The 19,508-nt window shown below is 45.7% G+C and overlaps 1 protein-coding gene across 4 annotated transcripts in view; it reads right to left on the bottom strand.

Annotated features, from left to right (window-relative positions):
* Positions 1-331: 331 nt before the first annotated feature.
* Positions 332-19,508, bottom strand: part of LOC115084732 — a 53,235-nt gene continuing 34,058 nt past the window's right edge. For 2 of the 4 annotated variants that reach the window (XR_003854642.1, XM_029589977.1), the window contains 3 exons: positions 14,921-16,061; positions 10,853-10,947; positions 332-1,612 (listed from right to left, as the gene is read on the bottom strand). Coding sequence is in view for 3 of the 4 variants with exons in the window: in XM_029589977.1 (XP_029445837.1) it covers positions 1,499-1,612; positions 10,853-10,947; positions 14,921-15,431 (720 nt within the window). In the remaining variant the exon portion in view is untranslated. Of the gene's footprint in view, positions 1,613-10,852; positions 10,948-14,920; positions 17,366-19,213; positions 19,266-19,508 lie in introns of those variants that run through there. The other 2 variants (XM_029589978.1, XM_029589976.1) reach the window with 2 other exon arrangements.

The following is a 19,508-nucleotide window of genomic DNA, read 5'->3' on the forward strand; positions in this document are numbered from 1 at the left end:
TGTCCGGGGGCGTGACGATGGTTCAGGGGCGGGCCGGGATGGCGGTCCCGAGTCCCCAGCACTGCGGCCTGTGCCAGGGGATGCCGAGGCGGTGCGGGCAAGTTACGCCTGCTTCAAGCAGGTGTAACTTGCACAACAAAGGTAGGGGGGATATAGGTAGGGCTCGGGGGTGGGGTAGATAGGGGAAGGGAGAGGAAGGTGGGGGGACGCGAAAGGAAAGTTCCCTCCGAGGCTGCTCCGATTTCGGAGTGGCCTCGGAGGGAACGGAGGCAGGCTGCGCAGCTTGGCACGTGCAGGCTGCCGATTTTGCGCAGCCTTACGCTTGCCGACCCTGGATTTTATAAGATACGCGTGGCTACGCGCGTATCTTATAAAATCCGGCGTACTTTTTAAAGATCTACCTATATGGTTATTTCGGCGCCCAATTGGCGTGCTCTGGGACATAACAATAAGAATTTTTTACGGCGCACTTGTGTAGATCTAGCAATATCTGGATAGATCCAGATTTTTTCCCCTAAGTAAGTTTTGTTACAATTCCGTAAAAAAGATCTTAATACAGTGTCCCTTTTAGCTGGTATCATAAACTTCACAATTAACGTTCCTCTTTTTTCAATTTGCACTTCCTGTGTTGTCTCCAAGAATCCAGTTAAGTCCAACAAAGGAGAAGCATCATCACCTTGCCGTACTTGAGATTCAGTTCCATTAATAATATTCAGATTTTCAGCTCTCTGGTTATTTGACTTTAGATAGAAGATTCTTAATATAGTTGGCAATTCACCACTTGGCCAGGACAATATATCTAGCAGATATTTTTTGAATTGCTCCTTTGGGGAGATTAAAGTACACGTAGGGAAATTTAAAATCCTTAAGTTATTATATCTAGCCTTATTTTCAAGATTTTCCAATCTCTTTTCCATTTTTAAATCTCCTTGTATTAAACTCGTTTGTATTGATTGCATCTGAATAATCTGTGTGCCCATTTCTTGAATTTTAGTTGTATGTGAAAGCACAACAGGATTCACTGTATTAAGTTGTATTTGCGAATCTTTAATTACCTCAGTTAAAGAAATAGCATTCTACAGAGCCTCCCATCGTCACAACAGATGGTTTAACAAGTAATTTTTTAGAGGTAATATTTACCGATCCTTGCTTCTGTTGCATTTCTTCAGGTTTCTGGAGAGGAATCATCTGAGTCCCTCCCTGTAGTCTCGGTGGGTGTAAACCTACACCAATGCCGCTCAATACTCCGATGTTTAATTCACTCAGGGCAGTTGAAACTTCCTCGCCCTGAGGCTGCCCCATCAGACTCAAGGACGGACCACCCTCGATTGCCAAACCTCCGTCTGATGCCTTCCGTCCAACGGCTGTGGCTGTTCCGAACTTGCTGGCATGGGCGGAAGGGGAGGGAGTTGCCGGGGCCCCAGGGCTCAAAGATGTTTTGCTGATCAACGGTAAGGCCTGCTCTACCTCTTGCGTTGCTGCCAGCTCTCCCGGGGTGTTACTCACTGCAGTGTAGAACTCCTGAATCTTTGTTTGCTGCAAGGGAGGCTTTAGGGGTGTCGACGTATCTTCCCTCACCTTCCCTTTTCTCTTTGTATGCGGCATTCTTAATCTGAGGAAATAATAATGCAAAACGTTCAGGAACTCCGTGTCACTGCGTCTTTCCTTCACAGCGCCATTTTGTTCCCCGGTAGCTTTTTTTCAAAGGGAAAGTATATGTATATTTTCCCTTTTAAAATTAGTGCAGAGTAAAATGTACCCTCAGACTTTGCACTAATACATGCAATTTTTAAATCACCCTCATTGAGAAGAGTCATGTGACCTCCTAGGGAGCGGACATCTTGGCTGGAGCTCCTAAACAAAACCCGCAAATTCTATCAAAAAGCCCTGGTTTGATTTTTGCTATTTGGGAGGGCTTTTTTTCTCTTTACTGTTTGGTGACCACATTTTGGTGCATTTATATGGACAGATTTGTAACCCATGAAGCCTTGAAGATGGCTAGTAAGGCTTGAGAAACCATGATGGAGAAAGGTAAGGCTGCCTAGTAGGCTTTACCATCCAGACTTACCTTCTCAGAGGAATTTATAAAGGAGATTTCATTGGAGGTCTCTAAGGGCCAAATTTTAAAAAATGTACACACATAGGTGGCCTTACGCTCGCTGCGCCTATTTTCAAAAGCCCGGCCACGCACATGTAAGTCCCAGAGCCTCAGGAAAGGGGTGGGGAGGGAGCGGGGTGGTCCGGGGGTGGGGAAGGGCTAGAGGCCCCTGGTACAGCGGCATTTTGCTGCTGTGCCGGGGGATTGCGTGCTGGCAGGGTGCTGGCATGCACAACCTGTGCCTGCCCTGAGGCAGACATAAAATGTAAAATAAATATTTGGGGGGAGGGGGGGCTAGGTTAGGGCTAGGGGTTGGGTAGGTTAGGGGAAGGGGAAGGGAGATTAGTGTAGGGGGTTGGGAAGTTCCTTCCAAATCTGCTCCGAAATTGGAGAGGACTGGGAGGGAACTGAGGAAGGCTGTGGGAGTCGGTGCGCGCAGAATACACAAGTCTGCAACCCCTTGTGCGCGCCGACTCCCTATTTTATAACATGTGCGGACCTGGACTCGCATGCGCATTTTTTAAAATCTACCCTTAAGCCTGTTACAAAATCGGCACCAATGTTTTGGAAGACAGGCTGTCAAAAATGCAATCTTTCCTGCATGAAAGAAAAAGCAGATTCTCATGAGTCTCAGCTGCATGAAGCAGAAACTCAGATCTCTCAGCCAGAAAAGCTTCTGAGTTTATTACGCAAGTATCTCTGCTTCAGTCAAATGAACAATTACTAAATAAAGTTGAGGATTCTGAATACAGATCCAGATGGAGCAACATTAGGCTCATTGGCATCCTAGAATCTGTTAAGGATACAGAGCTAAAAAATGTATGTGAGAAATGGCTGCCTAAATAGCTTGGATTACTTGGGGATCACGTGCTCATTCCTAATGAAAGAGTGCTCAGATTTGGCAGTGTCAGAGAAAATGTAAAGCTAAGGCAGGTGATTTAAAAAATGTTTAATTATGTAGAAAAAGCAGACATTATGGCAGCATTTAGGAAGAAAAGAGAACTCTTCTACGAAGGCCCTTGCATTCTGCTGTTCTCTGATATCTCCTCCAAAGTGAAAGCAAAGGATCAGGAAATCACTCCATATTGTACTGTGCTATATAAAAAAGCAGTATGTTCAACTTAAATTCCCGGTTAAATTAAAGGCTAACCAAGTAGTTCATTTTGTTATGAACGCCTTATGTCCGCTGATTTTGTACTGTGCACTCTCATGTATATAGTTATAGTTACAGTTCTATTGCTTTGCATCTACCCATTGATGTTTGTTATATGTAAGGGCTCCTCCCAAAAGTTAATTGTATTTTTCCTAGTTCACTAAGTTATGTTACATGTAAGGGCACCGCCCAAAAGTTTTTGTTTATTGTGAACCGATGCGATGTGCGAACGGATATCGGTATAAAAGAGATGTTAAATAAATAAATAAAAAAATTAAACTTCTGGGCACTAAATCGGAGACTGAAGCATTTGTTTGTCAAGTGGGCTGATATTGCAGGATATGGAATATATTTTAGGAACAGTTTTCTGGTAACATTCCAGTAAGCTTTCTATTTGTTGTTTAATGGACTTTAGCCTACATGTTTTTTCTTTTGATCTCAAGATGGCTCCTGGTTCAATGGGCATAGCTTGTGCCTGATGCTTTTCTTCCTGCTGATTCATGCCCTTGGTAAGGAGTCAGCACTTGGCCTGCAAGGAACACCTACTGACTTGTACAGTTGTTTTGTGCCTGATCACTTTTCTGACGATGAGGTAATCTTTTGCAAAACCCCACTACTTATCATCTAATTGTTTGATGATACGTATGAACATTGAGATGTCTGGGCCACACCATAGTTGGAGTTGGTTTTCGATGACATTTCTGTTTTATGTGTTGGGACTATGATGTGGGTGCTTGTTTATGATTTATTTTTTTCCTTCTGGTTGTTGGGACTGCCATGACATGTCATGATGGAAGAATTTATTTCGGGTGGGCATTGACTCAAATGAAGACTCAACTAGAGTGCATGGAATCTTAGCAAAGATTGATTGTATTAATTACAACTTCTTTTATTCTCTCATTTGGTCAGCTGGTCTCTCAGCTAGTGTTATTCTTCCTGTTGCAGTTGTTCTACCTAGGATTTTACTTTTATTCAGTCATGTTGTTCTCAGCTCAAGCTGTCTATACTCTTTGCATGTGAAAATTTATCTGGGGCAATGCAGAGTTTTTGGTCTTTTTTATTATTTTTTTTTTTTTGCTGTAGTAATTGTTGTTGGCAACATTTACTTCATTCATGCTCAATCATCCTGCAGGGAGGATTGAGCATGAATGAAGATGTGTTTGATGGGGAGGGGTGGTTGGGTAGTTGGGGGCCAGTGTTTATGGTTGAATGAGGGGCTATTTGAGTAGGTATGTGATGAATGTGTAGGATTTTTGGTGGCAGAAGTGTGTGTGTGATGTTCAAGGGTTGCTTCTTTTTAAGCCTTTGGGAATCTAGCTTGGTATTCCTGAGACAATGTCAATCTGGTGTACTATTCATTGAAATCCTTTTGAGTGATATAATGCTTAATATCAATTTGTTCTCTTTGAATGTAGACTGAATCCATTCTTCAATAAAAAAAATATATTGAATGTGTTCAAGAAACTTAAAGCTAATACTATTTAAATGCAGGAAACACACTTGGATAAGAAAGAACATGTTAAATTATATAGACACTGGGTGATTCAATATTTTGCAGCCTCCATCTCTTCTACACATTGTGGTGTAGTCATTTTAATTTGGACACATTATGCTTTTGAAGTGGAGAAACAAACTGATAACCAAAGAGGACATTATGTCATCTTATTGGTACTATACCTTCTAAGAAATACACCATGCGTAATGTATATGCTCTTAAGGTCTATAATCATCAATTTTTTCTCTAATGTCCTATCTAGGTTGTCTACTTATTCTGAATACTGTAAAATTCTGATAGGTGATTTTAATTTTATAGCTGACAGAAAGATTGATTGCAACACTGCTAAGGCTCTTAAAAGGGGTTGGGAACATATGGAAGTTCATTTTCTATTGAACTCCATCTGACGGGCATTTGGCATGTTCTACATCCAGAGAAGAGAGATTTTACATTCTATTTTTCTCCATATGGAATATACTCTCATTTGGATTGCTTTCTCATTTCTAACGCTCTGGTAATTTTGCTAAGTCTACCATTCTTGATCATGCTGTCTTTGATCATTCTATTTCACTTTTGTTGGTGTGGTGAGGATGGGGCACTGCATTCCTGCAGAATGAATCCTACTTTATCTTGTGATGCTGAATTTAAATAGTTCTTATCACTGGCCTAGGCCAACTATTATAAAGATAATGGAGGTAATTTTCAAAGGAAAATGTAAGTGTAACATATTATCATAACAATTTTCAAAAGCTCATTTACCCTCGATAAGAGCACTTAACATTGGTTATACCTATTGACAATTCAAGAGCATGTATTGTAACAATTTTCAAACTTGTGCTCTGAGGGCTAGAAGCTCTATACACTGAGGGCCGGATTTTAATACCTACGCGTGGGCGTAGATTTGTGCACCCACGCTGCCGCGCGCATGTTATAAAATTCAGGATCGGCGCGCACAAGGGGGTGCATAATTGTGCAACTTGCGCACGCCAAGCCGCTCATCCTTCCTCTGTTCCCTCTGAGGCCGCTCCAAAATCGGAGCGGCCTCGGAGGGAACTTTCCTTCTTCCCCCCTGCACCTTCCCCTATCTAACCCACCCCCCACAAGGGGGTGCACACTTGTGCATCTTGCGCGCGCCGAGCCCTAGGGGAGCCCCGATGGTTTTCCTTGTGCCCTCCGAGGCCGATCCGAAATCAGAGCGGCCATCGGTGGGAACTTTCCTTCCGCCCCCCACCTTCCCCTCCCTTCACCTACCTAACACCCCCTCCCAACCATTATTCCATAAGTTGTGCTTGCATCTGGACAGTCGTAGGTTGCGCACACCAGCCAAGTGCCAGTGCGCGATCCCCTGGCACGGCTGCTGTGACGGAGGCCTCAGTCCCGCCCCTGCCCCGCCCTCGCCCCTTTCACAAAGCCCTGGGACATACGCGTGTCCTGGGGTTTGCGCGCGTTGACGGGCCTATGCAAAATGGCTTGGCGCACGTAGGGCTTTTAAAATCTGCCCCTGAGTGCACACATATATCCTCTCACCAACTGGTAGATAATCATGCATGTGTTGTAAGAGAGTGGGTAATAATTATTTTTTTTTTAAATAAATATATGTGGCACTCAGTGCAAAACTGGATATTCCCCTTCACTGTTAGACTACTGTCTGCATTTAATTTTGTACAGTTGTTAGTGATCTAAAATGTGTAGTAGAATGTTCAAACTCATCTAAAGTACCTTTACTCTATTGGTTTATTTTATATTTGTCTATCAGTGATCCTCTAGAGACTGTAATTAATCTACTTATACCTATCAATTTCACACCTTATTGACCCTTGTTTTGAATTAATTCCCTGTTATTGTATCAAATAAATAAATCTGTTGCTGACAATTTATAAGAAGTGGTATTTTGTCATATGCTTTCTGATATTCTGCTATTGGAAAGAAGGAGAGATGTGAAAGTTGGGTTGTGGATGTTAAAACCTAGAGTCCTCTACTAGGAAAAATATGCAGATGAGCCTTCTGATCCTTTGCTGCTAGAAGAGTGCAGGGCCTGTGAAAACACAAACCTAGATAGTTCATAGTATCCTCTGCTGGAGAAGTGCACAAATGAGTATGGATGTGCAGCCAAATAATTTTCGTTGCATTCATGATACGTATTCATCGGGGGTCATTTCCGTTGCATTCGGACATATGGCGCGCCCGATATGTTGATATGTGAATTCGTTTTCTGGTTCCCATTAAAGTCAATGGGGGAAGGATTTCCAGCCTATTTTTAGCTGCAGAATTGGAGTTTTATTATCAATTTTGATGAAACTTCTGGGGAGCAATCATCACAACAACAAAAGAGCTCCAAGGTACTTGACTGTGGCAAAGTGGCACCAAAGTGGCATGAATAGCCTAAGGCACTGTAAAGGTGCAAAGGGGTACCAGAATTGGCAAGAGTACAGCGAGAGTGTCAAAAACACACCACAGCTTCAATAGAGAGCACCGATAACAGATGCATGAACCCTCGAAGGCAGCACGACAGGCAAAGCGGCAAAACAAGTGGCATTGACATCCTACAGCACAATGAAGGGGTAACATAGCAAGCAGAAAGACTGGCACCAACACACTGAGGAACCATGATAGTGACAATAACACCACAAGGAGTTGAGTGAGTCATCTGGTGATTGGCAGCCAAGCAGAGTGGCAGAAAGTTGATAGGGGCTGGCAGAGCCGAGGTAGTCAGTTCCCTGTGGTTTGATAAGGGAAAGACAAGGAGGAGGCTCAGCATGTGGTGGACTGTCAACTGTGCATATCGTGCACCCGACTCTTCTTGAAACAGGGAATCTAACACGAGTGCTAGGACTTGAAACATGATGAACTATGCCTGGGTGGAGTGGAGCATCTGCGGGTGCTGATTTTGGTGGTAGTAGCAAATATTCAAACAAGAGCCCCGGGGAGATTTCCCTTTCCTATGAGCAGGAAAGGGCTTCCTAGAATGGGTTTGCCCCTAGAGTGGGGTGTTTCCATTGGCGTCCAGTGAGCTCTCGCTGGTCTTTTAAAATCCGGTGGATGTAGCTGATATACAAACGAGAGTTTTCAAGGCTGAGGCAGAGGAGGGTGAATGTGAACAGCGGTGCAACATGGGTCAGAGGGTAGAAACAGGCAGGCTACACCCGGGGAGAGTTCCCTTCCTTTGCGCAGGAAAGGGCTCCCTAGAATGGGTTTGCCCCTTAAGTGGGGGGTTTCCATTGGGGTCCAGTGGGCTCTCACTGGTCTTTTAAAATCAGGCTGGCTTCACCCGGGATTCCCAGGGCCTGTAGTGTGAGAATATCCTTGACAAAAGACAGGTAGGCCGGAAAGCAGTCAGAGTACAGCATGGCATAGAAAGAGGTTGATTTCAAAATGGAACAGCGGTTCAACATGGGTCAGAGGGTAGAAACAGGCAGGCTACACCCGGGGAGAGTTCCCTTTCCTACGAGCAGGAAAGGGCTCCCTAGAATGGGTTCGCCCCTAAACAGCGGTTCAATAAGGGACGGAGGGGAGAAACAGGCAGGCTACACCCGGGGAGAGTTCCCTTTCCTAAGAGCAGGAAAGGACTTCCTTGGAATGGGTTGGCCCCTAGAGTGGAGCACGAGCCTTCAAAGCGTGGCGACAGGGAGCAGGGTGCCATGTGAACAGCGGTTAAACATGGGTCAACAGGTCCTAATCCTTCCCCCATTGACTTTAAACAGTGTTTACCAACATAAAAACTCATTTTTTAAATTATTATAGCAAAAGTTATGCATGCTTTAGGACAATGTATGTACTTACAACCATGGCAAAAAAGGACAGGGCAGGGAGATTAAAGTCCATGCAGTTACTCTGCCCTGCATTTGCATATTTCACTGGCTCCAGAAGTTTTCAAGGGAAATTCCATGGGAATTTTGCCTTTGAAAATTTGCTTGTAGGTCCACGGGTACACTCAACCTGCATATTTATAGTCTATTTTACGAAGGGTGGGAGGCTTAAGTGATTATCCTGTCAATGTGTGTGTTGGGGGGATTGCCTTTCCACCACTAATAACTTTGTTAGTCAGTGTGCTATTGACACAAAATGTTCAGGGCGTGCCTGGGGGGGGCCAAGAATAATATTTTCCAGATCCATGTATTCCATAAATATATGTTTACAATTGTCATTCCCTAATAATATTTTTGTTTTGCATCTGTACTGCATCAGATCCATACCAAATCTTTGCATTGGGGGGGGGGGGGGGGCATGAGCATCAGTGACATATGGTCAGGGCTTTCAAGGGATTCAGTGAATCCCCGGTCCCAGCTCTCAACCTCGACCTTTTTTTTTTTTTTCTAACCACAAAGCTGCTTGTGGCTTGTCTATAGGAGGAGCATAGCATCCGGCATCGGGAATCCATCCCCTATGTGCATAGCAGGTGGGAAGGGCCAGGATCGGAGCTGCCGAGGCACTCACACTTGAGCAAGTCAATTAGCCAAACCTAAGGTGCAGGAACTGGGAATGGATCCTCAGAGTTAAGAGCCAATTGGTACAGCAGCAGCAGATGCACATTTGCACAACAAGATGAAGAGCGGCAAAGCATGGGGCAGAAGGCGGGACCATGCTTCAGCGAATCAGCTCGAAGCAAGGTCCCGCCTTATCTTCGTGCAAAAAGCAGAGTACAAGTGCGGGATGGCCGGAAGCTACTGAATGGAACAGTCAGACAGAGACACAGTGGATTTATGCAGTTTGTGGCCTGTGCAGAGAGCACTGGAGGACTGGACTGAGGACAGGACTTGGAGGTAGGATATTCGGCAGCATATATAATCTGCTCTGTGCTCTTGTAGCCTCCACTTCAAAAGGCATGGACTATTCTGCATACAAAATCTTTCAAAGGTAGTACAGTCTTTCTTGTGGTTTTCTTACACAGAATAATGTGTGTGCATGGATTGGGAACAAATATCCCTACATATCTGTTCCCCCACTGATATTTATATTTCTTAAGGAAATTTGGTCCTTTGGAGTTGCAGCTGAAATGCACAGCTCTTTGTGAACTAAGCATGAGATGAGTGAGCGTTAGATGTAGTTATACCTTAACCGACCTGATATCCAGTGAGGAAGGCTGGTATACAAAAATGATTAAATAAATAAAATAAAATAAATAGAGCTCTTTTTATTTAAGTGCTGCTGGCTGGAATCAGCTGGCTATAACCAGGGAGTCGAGACCTGCGCTTGGCATGGCAAACCTCCCCCTCCCTTCAAGTAATAGAAGACATGTGTTGGCGTTAAAAAAGGCCGCAGTTTATTTCAACAACCCGAGCCCGCACAATAAACATGTGGCTGACAACATGTCAGCCCAACTGCCCCTTCCCCACCACATCCCAGTGGTAAGCCAATTCGCCGCCCCCCCCCCCCCCCCCTTACTTACCCCGCCTCGTCCCAATGATGGTAAGCCGTGGTCAATGAGCTTTAGCCCCTAGCTCTTTTGACCTTCTCGTGCAGCAGCCCCCCCGACTGCACGAGACTCGCCCCCCCCCCCCCCCCCCCCAAGCAATTATCGAACAATTTTGAACAATTTATATACACATTAAACTTGGGCTCGAGTTTTCCGCCACTAAACAAGGAAACCTAGCTTCCTTGTTCCCCCACTGCGGCCCCAACCTTATCCTGAATTACGGCTTCTAATCCTTCCTGCAGGGTGTTATTAAATAAATCCAGTCCCACATCAGACAAATGCACTCCATCTCCCCGAAAATATCCTGCCAACATTTCCCACGCCCACTGGTGGCGCACCCAAAACCCCCCTTGCTGCACTACCCATCTCCCCATCTGTTGATTTACTTTTTTAGCACCTTTTTTCCAGATACGTTCGTCCTTTAATTTAAAACGTATAATGATAGCGAACCAACCTAATTTGATACCGGGCCACCTGTTCAATATGAGGGCCATGTCCTTACGCATGTCCGAAATTAAAGCTCTACATGATTCCTTTCCGATATCATTACCACCCAAATGGATTAATAAAATTTTTGGAACCCCCTGGGTCTGGACTTGTCCATGCAAGAAGGATACTAATTCGACCATTTCATTCCCCTCCTCCCCAACCAGCAAATTTTCCAATGAAGTCCCTTCAATTGCAAATCTTCACCGTATGGTGTCCTTTGCGCCAGATGCTGCGCCCAATGCACAAACGAGTGACCCACGACCCAGGCACACTCCGGTTCTCTATTACCCATACTGGTTCTGCAAAACAAGAAACATTTGTTACTACCACATCACCGTCTTCGTTATTTACGGATGTAACCCCAGAACGCATTGGATTTCCATCTACCAATGACTTTTATTTCACCCTCAGTCATTCCTAATTCTGCTGCTGTCGTCGCTGCACCTATACGAAAAGAATGCGAGCTATAAAGGCTCGCATCCCATCCCAATACCCCCACCACCTTTTTTAAGACCTTGGAAAATTGCAAACTCGAGAGCGACGTTCCATTCTCATGCACTAAGAAAGACCCTTCAATTCTCGGGCAGACTTGAAAGAACTCCTGCAAGATTCTCACTGGGCAATCCACTGCATGAGCTGCCCTACCATTCTAATCCAATACCCTTTTCCAAATTGATCAGTCTTGGATTTTTTCAGAAAGAGACACTATCTGTGTCCACCCTAACCTGTCCCACCATCAGGCCTGCACCCCAAGGATTAAATCTAGAACTGGCTACCAATTCGCTGACATGCAATGCTCCGAAGAATGCTAACGAGAATGCTGCTCGGAATAAAAGAAGTTCATATTCAGACCAGCAAACACACTCCAAGTCCTTCGCAATGCCAACTAGGTCCATATATCTAATCGGTCTCCTCCTGTTCCCTGCCCAACCATGTTCCCTACGCCAAACCAAAAGAACTTGCCTCACTCTGAAACTCAAAGAGGGGTTACACCAACCCCTCAAATTTTGAAAGAAGGCGAAACCTGCCAATTTCACTTTTACCTTGGACAAAGAATATTGATGGTCCTTGGCCCATGTGATGTAATGCACCACCCTATGATCTTCCGCTGGGCCTCCTGTCCAGCCCCTGTCTATCAGAAATCGTGTAATCTCATGATTTCCTACTGTATACACTGCCCAAGTCGATGGGGCAACCGACTTTTGAATTAACGCCCACTCTTCTTCAGCCCCAATGCCCACAGATACTCCAGACATCTCTCCGCCACCGCAGCTGCACCTGGAGCCAGTGATCGGAAGACCTTCCACTTAAAACGAGAAAGGGCATCCGCTATAATATTTTTGACTCCTGGGACATGCTTGGCCGTTATCCTAACATTCCATCTTAAACAAAGACCCACCAACTCCCATAATAAAGACGACACCTGAAAGCATTTGGCAGACAAACGATTAATGACTTGCACTACACCCAGGTTATTGCATCGGAAAACCACTCGCTTATTAGCCAAATCTTCACCCCATACAGCCATTGCCACCACGATAGGAAACAATTCCAGAAACGTTATGTTCTTCGTTAAACCTTCTGCTATCCAAGCGTCCGGCCAAGGCTCGGCGCTCCATTTTCCCTGAAAAAATACCCCAAAACTTGACGCCCCGGCGGCATCCATAAACAATTTCAGGTCTTCATTTGTGACTTCCGTATCCTGCATTATACAAACCCCGTTAAATCCCTCCAAAATCACCTCCCAAACTTTTAATTCTTCTCTGATTGCCTGCGTAATTCGAATAAAATGGTGCGCTGCTCTAATCCCCGCTGTGGCTGATGACAACCTTCTAATAAATGCCCTACCCACTGGGATTACCCGCCCTGCGAAATTTAAAGTACCTATCAAAGATTGCATCGTCCTCAAAGTAATCTTTTTTGCTGGACCTACTTCACGTACCAAGTCTCTTAACCTAATCACTTTATCCATCGGCAGCCTAGATTCCAGTGCCAATGTGTCCAGCTCAATCCCCAGAAAAGTTAATTGTGTGACCGGTCCTTCTGTCTTAACCTGTGCTATTGGTACCCCAAGCCTACTTGCCACTTGCAGAAAACCATTTAGCTGCTTAATACACTGCTCAGTGTTCCCTTTCCCTACAAATAGGAAATCGTCCAGATAATGGAGCATACTGATTTCCCCTGTCTCTTGTTCCGTCTGCCACTGCAAAAGGAACTAAGGGCCTCAAAATAGGCGCAGGATATCGCACAACCCATTGACAGGCACTTGTCTACATAGTACTCACCGTCAAAAGTGAAACCCAGTAAGTGAAAACTACTAGGATGAATCGGGAGTAACCTAAAAGCCGATTCAATGTCTGCTTTTGCTGGCAACGCTCCCTTACTTGCTGTCCTAACTAACTTTACGGCTAGATCAAAAGACACATAATGCACCAAACATTTGCTCTTAGGGATAAAATCATTAACAGAAAAAACCTTTTGGGTAGGACAAGTTCAATATAAGCCTGTATTTTCCCAGGGTCTTTTTAGGAATTACTGTTAAGGTGGATAAATGCATTTTTGCAAAAAGAGGATCCTGAAAAGGTCCCGCTATACGCCCTAAATCTATCTCATCCTGTAGTTTATTTAATGCAACCTCCCTTAGACGTACAACCAACCTAGCATTCTTGGAGTTACCCTCCACACCCGGCCCTGTATATGGAATACGAAACCCCAACTGAAAGCCCTTACTTAAATCCACCACGTCTGTATCAGGGTAAGCCCTTAAACATTTTAATAATTCTTCCAGAATTATCGGCGAAAAGGCCTTATCCAACCGTGCACTATTGTTTTCCACCTCAGTGCGGGGTCCTGCTAGCACCCGAATTGCATTTGGAAGAAGGGTGTGCCCCGCTACAAACTGCGCAGGTGTGCCGGAACTTATATTCCGGAAATAAGCACGTGGCTTTATTGATCCGCCAACATACGTCCCCGCTGCCCCCCACTGGTCTGCTTGCGACCTTAACTTTAGCTCCGCTTCCTTGGCTCCAAAAGGAACTAATATTACCGCCTGCCCCACTTGACCCTACCCCGCTACCAACATTCCTCAGCCCGCTGGCGCATTTGTTAGTCATTTGGGTCAGCCCAGATTAATGTCCTGTGTGCCCAAAGACATGTAACGATTTCCTTCCATCTTATCATGGAAGTGCTCATCATAATCAAGCCAAGCCCAACCTTCATAATCTTTAAATGCACTCAGAATGCTGTCATCATATGCCAACAATGACCCGCTGAGGTAGATCTTAAATAAGTACGCGTACTTTTGTTCGCGCAACTGGTGCGAACAAAAGTACACCGGATTTTATAAGATACGCGCGAAGCCGCGCGTATCTTATAAAATCCGGGGTCGGCGCGTGCAAGGCTGCGCAAAATCGGCAGCCTGCGCGCGCCAAGCCGCGCAGCCTGCCGATTTTGCGCATCCCCCCACCTTCCCCTCCCTTCCCCTATCTACCCCACTCCCCAGCCCTACCTAAATCCCCCCCCCACCTTTGTTGTGCAAGTTACACCTGCTTGAAGCAGGCGAAACTTGCGTGCCCCGCCTCTGCATCCCCCAGCACAGGCCGCAGTGCCGGGGTAGTCGGGACCGCCCTCCCGGCCTGCCTCCGAACCGTCACCATGCCCCCTGACCCCGGATATGCCCCCGGACACGCCCCCTCCCGCCCCTTTTACGAAGCCCCGGGACTTACGCACATCCTGGGGCTTTGTGCGTGCTGGCGGCCTATGCAAAATAGGCATGCGAGTGCCCTGCGTGTGTAAATCCGGCAGGATTTACGCGCGCAGGGCTTTTAAAATCTAGCCCATACTATTGTGGCTGGGAATGGCCAACTACACTGGCCAGCCGCAGGAAACCTCTCATCCAATTCAAAATATTTTTAGTCACTTTTGGCCCCGCTTCTCCCCTTTTATTCTTATTCTTCTTCCTTTTTTTTTTCCTCCCCCCCCCCCCTTCTTCCCTCTAATAGTTTAAATATATTAACATATTTGCGCTTTTGTATCCTCCGCCTTAACCTTCGGGCACCTTCTCCCACAATTCGGACAAAGACGCTAACGCAGGAAGTCCCATATCCTACATCAGACCTACCCTAAATTTTGATCTCCTCTCCCTCTCAGTCTCACTTGAAGAGCTGGAAGAGTCATCTGAACTACTATCCGAGTCCGAACTGGAACTCCTATCCCTCCTTTTCCTTTTTCCTTTGCTCTTCTTACCCTGAAAACCTTGCAACTCCAACTCACCAGTAGCACCGCTTCGCACATACGTTCCTGGCTCCTCAGGATCCCAAGCTTTTGACCTCCATCTTCCTGCCACCTTCTGACCGTCCGCAACATCGTCTGCTCTGTCCCTCCACGCTTCCTGCCAGGAAGTGCTAGGATAATCGTCACCTTCTACCTCTGCAGGAAAAACAGAGACACCAGACGAACTGCCAGCATATCTGCATTGCATTGAATCTTCCCCACCTACACCCTTTGAACCAGAAGCAACAATCCCTCCTCGCATATTTATCCAGCTCCTAGGCCTCACAATAAAGCCAGCCTCTTCCTCTGGAAAACTGCACTTGGCCTCATAAAATGGAGCTCCGATGGCACCACCGCTCTGGACTCCCTGACCCTGTGTGACTAAGCTGGCCGGAACAGAAATTGGCAAATTCTCACGCAGAAAACCCACCTCCTGATCCTCCTCCATCATAGCAGAGGGACCCCCAAACTGCTCATCCTCCCCCATCCCGTGCGAACCTACTCCGCACATCACCCTTGCCTTAGAGGGGGCCGTGGTCTTTTTTCCCTTCTGTGTACTCTGAGACCCAATATTTTTAAACGCACCTCCTGCATGGGCAGGAGCATCTTGCACTTGGAAACGCACTTTTCTCACAGCATGGGAAGTGTGGGGCAAAGAGGGAGGGCCACATCACACAGGCAGCTGGCTCTTCGAACCCAATTCCAACCCTGATCTAATCTGAGCTTTTAAAACACCTTTTTTTTTTTTTTTTTTTTAAGGGCACGAGGTGCTAGGGGCTTTTGGTGTGCCAGCCCCCGGGGGGGGAGTCATGGTACAAATCCCCCGAAACATTTAGAATTACTGGGTCATGAGACACAGGGCTGGAATGGGGGGAAGGGCCAGCCTCAGGCCCGCTCTCACCCAATGCGGAGCAAGGGGTGGAAGGGGGGGAGTGGGCAGGAGACTCAAAAAGTTCGTCTGAACTTGCCTACTGGCTGGATCCACTGGCCGCTGGAACTTCATCCATCAAGGGCCTCTGCTGCAAACTGCCGGCCGCTGGGGTGGGAGCACCAAGGCGGCTCTTAGGGGTGCGGGTTCTGTGCTGCATTGGCTCTGGAAGGAGCCCGACAAAATAGCAAGAAGCACGACCTAAGCTGGAAACTAAATTATTAAACACTCTCTTACAATAATGTGATTTTTTTTTTTTTTTTAAATAAGAAGTAAACCTGACCAGGATGCCAGAAAATCCGCCCGCTCAGCTCGTGCGCCCTCCCTGCAGCAAAAAACTGCCTGAACGGATCCTGCCTCAGAAATAGCCTAGAGCCAATGGGAGCGCTGCAATTTTGAATCGCTGGGGACCTCCCATGGCTCCAGCAACCGCATGTTTCTTGCTCTCTCCCCCCCCTCCCCGCCGGACCCAACCTGCGCGCGCCTCTCCCCTGGTTATAACTAGCGGCGCGGGACAAGCCCGCACCGCTGCTCATATATAGTCTTATTATTCTGCCAGCTGAAGAGGGAGAGGGTCAATAAGACTGCACGTGAGCCTATGTGATTGAGAGAGAAAAAGTTGTGTGAGTATGTATGTTTGTGAGTAAGAGATTGGGAGCCTGTGTGTATGTGTATAGGAGTGTATGTGTTTATGTGTAAGTAAGTGACTGGGAGTGTGGGTGTGAGTGTGCGTGCCTGTGCGTGAAGGAGCCTGTGTGAAGGGATGTGTATGTGTGAGGGAGAAACAAATGGAGGGAACCTGTGTGCAGGGGTTTGTGAGAGTGTGCAAGAGAGAGATGGAGCCTGTGCAAGGGAGAAGGGGAACTGGAGATCACGGTGGGGGGACGAAGGAAGGGGGTGTCAAAGGAAGTAGCTGACCCAGATGCCAAATACTTTAGGCACGACACTGGGGTGCTGGGCAGCAAGAATGCTAGGGACTGGGAGGGGCTGGGAAACAGGACTGCTAGGGATTGGGAGATCTGGAAGGATGGTTAAGCTTTAGCTAAATCACACTAGAATGTTGTACGTTGACTCTTATTTAATTTAGATTCCACTTTTGAGTTTCTTTAATTTATATTCTGCCTTTTTGGCACTTCAAAGCAAATTACATTTAGGTACTAGTGTGGGAAGGAGAAAGCCACTGAGTGTGAATACGTGTGTTTAAGTGTGAGGGAGAGAGAGCCACTGAGTGTGAGAGTGCCATTGTGTGAAAGAGCAAGAGTGTGAGAGTGTCTATGTGTGAAGGAAAGAGAGACACTGAGTGTGATAGAGTGCCTGTGTGTATGAGGGAGAGAGCCACTGAGTGTGAGAACATGCCTTTGTGTGTATATATGTGAAGAAGAGAGAACCACTAAGTGTGAGAGAGTGCCTTTGTATTTGTGTGTGTGTTTAGAAGACAGAGCCACTGAGTATGTGGATGTGAATTAAGAGTGTGAGTATGGAGGAGAGAAAGAGGATAAAGTTCCCACCCCCCCCAATCCAAGACAATCTCAAAAGTTCCCAGCTATGGAGAGCAGAGGATTTTTTGTAATCCCTATTAGTTTTAATTGTTGGATGTTGTTTGATATGTCTGCTGTTTTTAAAAGTTTTATTGATGTAATATTTGTAGTGGGGGGGGGGGGGGTCAGACACAGGTTTTGGGTTTTTTTCTGGATCAATATAGGCACATGCACACATTCCAGACAGTTGGCTCTTTTGGTTCTGTGTGGAAATTCTGGTTAAAATTACCCCATGGATGAAGTAACTTGTGTTTTTTCTTTATTTTCAGGAACAACTTGTGTGCTTTATACGAGTGACTGAAATGAATTTGTTTGTCTTTGTAACACATGTGCTTTGATACCCCTGTCCTCATCAAGAAAACTGTGAATAATTAAAATGAGGCAGTATGCCAAAAAATGTATGTGAACAGACCCTTCCTACTCAAAGTCTTTTTGCCGTTCGTTCCATTGTCAAGAACAACAAAACCCAGTTCTGTTGTAGCTGCGGCAGTGCATCAAAGGGCATTGCTGTATGTGTGTTCTGATGTAAAATACCAAAGCCTTAGAGTGGCATACTGCTGTTCACTGCTTGTATTGTTCTCAACTGACACCCAATATGCTGTGATGGGCATGAAGGGTTCAGCTTGACATCTTGTCCAGATGCCCTTTGTTCTTTTAGCTTGTTCAAAGCTGCAGCTCTTTCATTCTGTACTATTGTATTTGATTTTGAACTGCTCATACTAGTACTAATATGTAGAACAGAAACTCCATTGGTTCCTTCTTTTGCTTTACCATCTGTGAAAATATTCTTCCTGTCTTTTATTTTCAGACCTGTACAGCCATAGGATCTGCTGAGATATCTTATGTATTAAAAAGCAATTTGGAAGGGCAGGGGGGAAAATAATACCACAGTTTCTCCCTTTGAGAACAAGAGTACTAGAAAATGACCTCAGGTAAATGAAGAGGGAGAAATAAATTTGCACCAAAGTTAAGTAATATTTCCTGTAACCTGGTTGATTCCTTCTGGATTGCCATCGTTCGGGGAGGAAGGGACCAGGATTCAAGCATAGAGAATCTTTTTCCAAAAGGGTTTAGGGTGTTGTCAGAGTGGCACTGGTCTGGCCCAATCTTATTATTCAAGGTCAGGACCAGGTGTATGCAGCAGCAAACCCCACATTCTCCAAGAAAAATGCTTAAAAGTAGAAATAGCACTCTTCTGCGGTAGCATGGAAGGATACTTTACTAGGGGAAATTGAGATAGAGAAATATTAAAACATTATATGGTTCTTTTTATGAGGGGTTGACTTGTATGACCCAACACAACAGCAGGGAGAGAGAAACTGCAGGCTCAGGCTAATTCAGACTGACTAATTCAAGTTATAACCTTTACAGTCCCGTCCCTTCCTAGCAATGTCAGGTGACATAGCTGGGGAAAGTTAACCCCCTGATGTCTGATCTGCAAAATGAAATAAGAGAGCCAAGATATGTAGTTGTGCAGAAACCCCCTTCCTCCTCTTTTGTTGGAAGACCAATAGCTAAAGAGCATCCTCTAGCCCAGATAGCAAGGGGTTAACATTCCCTGGCTGTGTCATCTAACCCTGTATGGAAAGGGGTGGAACTATAAGGGCTACCTAGATAGGATGTAACTTGAAGGTGCACAACATCAGATCACTGTTTTCACTAATCACAAAAATCTAAAGTACCTCCATCATGCTCAGCACCTAAACCATAGACAGGCGAGATGGTCCCTGTTTTTCAACAGATTTGACTTTGTGCTGAAATATGTCCCTGGAGATAAGAACATCAGAGCAGATGCCCTATCTCACTCATTTCTCTCTGAAGACATACCTGATGAACCCCAGCATATCATTGACCCGAAGAGAGTGATCCTGTCCGCTACACATCCGGTACCTCCGGGCAAGACCATTGTACCCTGCAATCTAAGAAAGAAATTGTCAGCATGGGTTCACGATTCAAAACTGGCTGGACATCCTGGTCAAGGAAGAACTCTTGCTAAACTACAGAAGTACTATTGGTGGCCCACCATGAAGGAAGACACGTTTGCCTATATTGCTTCTTGTTCCAATTGTGCCAAACAGAAACCTTCGTCTGGACATCCTTGGGGCCTGCTTCAGCCCTTGCC

Source organism: Rhinatrema bivittatum, chromosome 2 (assembly GCF_901001135.1).
Source record: "Rhinatrema bivittatum chromosome 2, aRhiBiv1.1, whole genome shotgun sequence".
NCBI lineage: Eukaryota > Metazoa > Chordata > Amphibia > Gymnophiona > Rhinatrematidae > Rhinatrema > Rhinatrema bivittatum.